Source organism: Pleurodeles waltl, chromosome 6, assembly GCF_031143425.1.
Source record: "Pleurodeles waltl isolate 20211129_DDA chromosome 6, aPleWal1.hap1.20221129, whole genome shotgun sequence".
Classification (NCBI taxonomy): Eukaryota; Metazoa; Chordata; class Amphibia; order Caudata; family Salamandridae; genus Pleurodeles; species Pleurodeles waltl.
Genome location: NC_090445.1, coordinates 699988400 through 699994399, shown reverse-complemented (window position 1 = coordinate 699994399; position 6000 = coordinate 699988400). Strand labels below are relative to the sequence as shown.

General features: G+C 52.8%; 1 protein-coding gene across 1 annotated transcript in view; it reads left to right on the top strand.

Moving 5' to 3' along the window:
- The first annotated feature begins 703 nt into the window (after positions 1 to 703).
- The window catches only part of LOC138301688 (lectin-like), a 191884-nt gene continuing 186587 nt past the window's right edge, over positions 704 to 6000 (top strand). The window contains exon 1 of the mRNA XM_069242203.1: positions 704 to 824. Coding sequence (XP_069098304.1) covers positions 704 to 824 — 121 coding nt within the window. The remainder of the gene's footprint in view (positions 825 to 6000) is intronic.

Below are 6000 nucleotides of genomic sequence, written 5' to 3'. Positions count from 1 at the left end.
TGACAGCACATACACGGCTAGTGGTAGGGGCCCCGTGACAGCTGCTGATGGTGGCAGTGTTTCCCTTTCAGCTTCCGCTGGCGTATAGTGCCTCTTGTCCTCCTGGTAATTGGTCGGGGATCCCTTACTCTTTCTGGCAGGGGTGGATGGGCTCTTCCCCTCTCTGACTGGTGGCGCAGATTCCTTCCTCTTCCTCACAACTTGTGCAGGCTCCTTCTTCACAGCTGGTGCAGGCTCTGTCCCCTTCCACACAGCTGGTGCCGGACTCTTCCCTTTCATCCCAGGTGGTGCAGGCTCCTTCCTCTTCCTCACAGCTGGTGCCAGAGTCTTCCCTTTCATCCCAGGTTGTGCTGCCTACTTCCCCTTCTGTGTTGTTGGTCAGGTATCCCTACCACCATGAGTAGGTGGTGCTACCACTGTCCCCGTGGACTGTATGGCTGAGATGCGTGGCTGTGTCCTTGGTACCCTGCCCATACATGCAGGACAGGGGTAGAGAAGAGGTAAATCTAGGAAAGGAAAAGCTTTTTAGGGACGTTGGGGCGAGAGGGGGGGAGTAATGGGAGTGAAGGATGAGGGAGTGGTTGTCGGAGATGTATGTCTGCTGGATTTGGGTGCAGTTGAATGGGCTGTATGCTGTTGTGAGGTGGATGGCTGTTGGGTGTCAGAGTGCTTGCGTTTGTGTCCTTTAGTAGGGGGGACAGACATGTTTGGAGTGGACACAGAGGACGTGTGCATGGATGTTGTGGAGGTGTCTGCCAGTGAGGTGTGTCCCTTGCTTGGTGTGGTGATGAAGCTGGTACTGGATATTGATGTAGTGCATGCAGGTGTGAGTGTGGACGTAACTGGGTGAGAGGTGGAGGAGGAGGGGGGAGACAGCGGAGTCAGTGGATGTTGTCGTGTCTTCAACTATATGGTGTTTGTGTACCTGTGGGATGAAGTGTGGTGCATGTGTTTGCCTCTGTGTGTTGTCTTGTGTGCATGCTCGTCTACCTGTGTGCTTGGGATGGGTTGGGGTGAGGAGAATGGAACTGGGAAGTGGAGGGGGGCGGTTGAAACAGGGACAATAGCTGCCATCAGAGAGGAGGCCAGAGCCTGATTCGATCTCTGTTGGGCCGCCAATCCACAGTGAATGCCCTCCAGGAATGCATTGCACTGCTGTATCTGGGATGCTAGCCCCGGGATAGCATTCACAATGGTTGATTGCCCTACAGAGATGGATCTCAGGAGGTCAAAAGCCTCCTCACTCAGGGCAACAGGGCCCACTGGGGCAGGGCCTGAGGTGCCTGGAGCGAAGGAGATACGCACCCTCCTGGGTGAACGGGCACGGGCAACTCGCTGAGGGGCTACTTGGAGGGCATTGCTTGTATGGGGTGTGGCGGCTGTATCTACAGCTGGGGTGGTCACAGAGGTGTCCACCACCACCAGGGAGCTCCAATTGGAGGAGGTATCAGAGTCTGTGTTGTCCCCTCCAGTCTCTGCCATGGTGCTCCCCTCACCCTCCGTCCCCCTGGTTCCCTCGGCGTCGGTGGACTCTGCCTCCAGGGTCCTGTGGGATGCAGCTCCCTTTGTCGCCGGTGCCTCTGCTCCTCCACCAGATGATGCTAATGCACATAGAGACAGGAAGACAAAACAAGAAAGGGGGGAGAGAGACAAAGGATACACTGGGTCAATGACGGCACCAACACCACTGTTGGTGTACACAACAACCTCACACACAGTGAGCAGGCCTACGCACTATGCATTGCACTACCAGTGAAATGGCTAGTCATCAGGGCATGAGGAGGATCACACACCACTAACTGCAGCACACCTGGGACCCACGCAGCAATGCCTAGAAGTGAATACTAACGAGCTAGGTAACCAGTATTTTCCATTCAACCCTTAGACTCCAGAGACCAATGCTGATATGTCTGGCCTTGCCCATGGGCACCCACTAATACACAACCACCAGCCAGATACCACCAAACCAGCCATAAGATGTAATGATAGCCACCGTACTCAAACCCTTGTGGCTGCTAGGATGCCCTCAAGCACCCATCCAACTCAGGGGAGGCCACTGCAAGTATGCTTGCCATCAGAGGGGTCAGGGTCCAACGGGCACCCCTTCCTTGTTGGGAAGCCGTCCCCAGCTGGGCCTCCGCGGTCTTCTGTGCCCAGCTTCTCAGGTCCTCCCACCGTTTCTGACAGTGGGTGCCCCGACTGCCATATTCCCTTCTTTTGATGGGCACTGACCTGCAGAGGCAATACAGACAGGAGAACACCATTAGACAAAAAGTCCAGCCTGTCACACTAATGGCCCACCATACCCGTTTGCATAAGCACTGGCACACACAGTGCCCAGCGCCCACCGCCAAGAGGACATCCACCCCCCTTACACGATGCCTTCACACATAAGTCCATGCATTCATGGCACATGCATTGTGCCCACAGTGTACTCACCTGTTGGTCTGAAGGCCTATACAGCAGTCCGTACTGGGTTAGGACCCCATCCACCAGTCACTCCAACTCCCCTGAAGTGAAGGCTGGGGCCCTTTCCCCGGTCACACGGGCCATGGCAGGTTCCAGACACAGGTCACAGCAACACATGCAGTGTAGGTCCTCTCCTATGGAATGTCAGGAAACAAGTGAAGAATGTGAAATAAAATGGCAGGCACGTCCACGGCGGTGCATAACGTCACCACCAGCGTAGATCCTCATTGGCCACTGTACCCCATAGAGCCCAATATAAACCAATGAGGATCTACCGCCACAGCGAACAACTTTGGGGGCATTACCTAACTTCCACCTGTCCCTCTGCACAGGACAGACAGCAGCTATTTCAGGGGGCTGAAAAGGCCTTTCGATTATTCCTGCGTCACAGGATATATAGGCACATACATTTAAATTACACTGTCCCAAAACATGATTGCACAACGTGGACTGCTGTTGTGGTATAGTTGTTCAAATTGTGACAGCGTACTCACTCTTGTGTCCCTTAGATACCTACGACTACAGATGAATGGAGATGGAGACATACCCCTGTGTACAGACCCCTGGTGGACTTCACTACACTTGTGGACAGGTACATTATACTCACCTATAGACTGGACAGGGCCACAATCACAGAGCTCTGTACCTAGTTGGAACCTTACCTGATTTCAGCTATCCCTCATCTGACTGGATTCCCGCCTCTTGTGCAAGTTCTATCAGTGCTCCATTTCCTGGCAACTGGTTCTTTCTAAGTTGCAGTGGGCTTGACAGCAGGAATGTCACAGCCAACATTCCCAATAGTGCTGGCAAGAGCATTGTCTGCCCTGATAAAACACACGTACAACTACATTACTTAGGTGGAGGATTTGGCCACTGTGAAGGCTGGGTTTTATGCAATGGGACATATCCCCAATACAATTGGGGTGATTGGCGGAATACATATTGCATTTGTCCCCCCCCCCGGTAAAATGAACAGGTGTTCAGGAATCGTAAGAGTTTCCACTCCATGAATGTTCAGATGGTGTGCCTGGCAGACCAGTACATCTCCCACGTCAATGCTAAGGCCCATATTTATACTTTTTGACGCTAAACTGCGCTAACGCAGTTTAGCGTCAAAAAGTTTTGCGCCGGCTAACGCCATTCTGAAGCGCCATGCGGGCGCCGTATTTATTGAATGGCGTTAGCCGGCGCAAGCAGACCGGCGCTGCCTGGTGTGCGCGAGAAAAACCACGTACACCAGGCAGCGCTGGCGTAGGGGGAAAATGGCGCATGGGCGTCTTAAAATGGGGCAAGTCAGGTTACGTCGAAAAAATCGTCGTAACCCGACTTGCGGCATTTATTTTCGACGCCCATCCCCCATCAACATGACTCCTATCATTGTAAAGATAGGAGTCATGCCCCCTTGCCCAATGGCCATGCCCAGGGGACTTCTGTCCCCTGGGCATGGTCATTGGGCATAGTGGCATGTAGGGGGGCACAAATCAGGCCCCCCTATGCCAAAAAAAATTATTAAAAAAAAATAAAAAAATACTTACCTGAATGTCCCTGGGGTGGGTCCCTCCAGCCTTGGGTGTCCTCCTGGGGTGGGCAAGGGTGGCAGGGGGGGTCCCTGGGGGCAGGGGAGGGCACTCTGGGCTCATTTTGAGCCCACTTGTCCCTTAACGCCATGCCTGACCCAGGCGTTAAAAAGCGGCGCAAATGCGCCATTTTTAGCCACGCCCACTCCCGGGCGTCTCTTTTGCCCGGGAGTATAAATACCACGTAAAGGCCTGGGAGTCATTTTTTAGACGGGAACGCCTCCCTTGCATATCATTAACGCAAGGAAGGGGTTCACGCTAAAAAATGACGCACATTCCGGGAACTTTGGCGCTATTTGCCTCTAACGCCATAGTATAAATATGGCGTTAGTTGGCGTTAGTTTAGCGTCGAATTTGCGTCGAAAAAAACGACGCAAATTCGGCGCAAACGGAGTATAAATACGGCCCTAAGTATTCTGGGTTGGTGCATTATGCCTTTGTCCTAAGGAATAGCAGCATCCCAAATGTGATGTCCCAACTACAGAGGCACAGGGTGTGGCTTATGGGTGAGCCTTGGTCCCCACCCAGTATATGTTAGTGTATGCCTATGCTGATGGCCATATAAGATAATGTGTGGCTAAATGATGTCCCTCAATATTTGCAGGTGACTCTGGTTACCCAAACCTATCATGGCTGCTGACCCCTGTGAAGAATGCCAGGACAAGGGCAGAAGAATGTTATGATGAGGCACATGGGCGAACCAGAAGGATAATTGAGAGGACCTTCGGCCTCCTGAAGGTCAGGTTCAGGTGCCTCCATCTGACAGGTGGATCCCTGTGCTACTCACCCAAGAAGGTCTGCCAGACAGTAGTGGCATGCTGCATGTTGCACAACCTGGCCCTCAGATGCCATGTGCCTTTTCTGCAGGAGGAGGAGACTGGAGATGCCCCTGTGGCAGCACTTGACCCTGAGGACAGTGAGGATGAGGAGGCAGAGGATGAGGATGTGGACTACAGAACATTGGTGATATGTCAGTACTTCCAATGACACGCAGGTGAGATTGTGCAAATTCACATTTCTATGGCTATTGGTGTATTCTTTGTGGTATTGGCATGCTGGCGCTACCCACTTCTTTCCCCCACTTACTGTTACCAAGGGACATTAATTTTTACTGATGTTGGTGATATGATAACAATGTCCTGATGTGATCACAACAGCCAGCAATAGGTCATTCATTCTATGCTCATACTATGTGCAGTTATTTTGCAATGGTTATAGCTGTTTCAATCAGTACAAATTTCAATACATAAAATACTAGTAGTCGAGTTTTATCCAAGGGTGTTTATTGTTGTGCTAAAATATAGCGGGGAAAGTGCGATGGAATGGGGTGATGATGGAGGAAAGTCCACGGTATTGTTCCACTCTGTTTTGCAGCACAGGTGCAGTGTCCATGGGGACATAGGAATGGGAGCAATGCAAGTTCAAGGTGGACAAGGTGACTGAGTGGGACACAAGTGGGACAATCAGGAGAGTATCATTTCCTGGCGGTGGTCTTGGCAAGTGTCCCTGGCTTCTGTCTGGTTCGCAGGGAACGTTTGCCGGGTGGTCCACCTTCTTCAGGGGGAGGGATGCTGGTGGCCTGTGGGCTCTGTCGCAGGACCTCCTGGCCACTAGCGGCAGCGGAAGTGGAGGGCTGTTCAGATGCCTGGCTACTGGCAGGGGCCCGCTGGTGTGCTGTTGCCTCCCTCATGATGTTGGCCATGTCTGCCAGCACCCCTGCTATGGAGATCAGGGTGGTGTTGATAGCCTCCAAGTCCTCCCTGATCCCCTGATACTGTCCCTCCTGCAGCCGCCTGTTCTCCTGCGCGTTGTCTAGGATCTGGCCCATTGTGTCCTGGGAATGTTGGTAGGCTCCCAGGATCTCGGTGAGTGACTTCTGGAGAGTCATTTCCCTGGGCCTGTCCTCCCCCTGGTGCACAGCAGTCCTCCCAGTGTTCCTGCTGGCCTGTGCCTC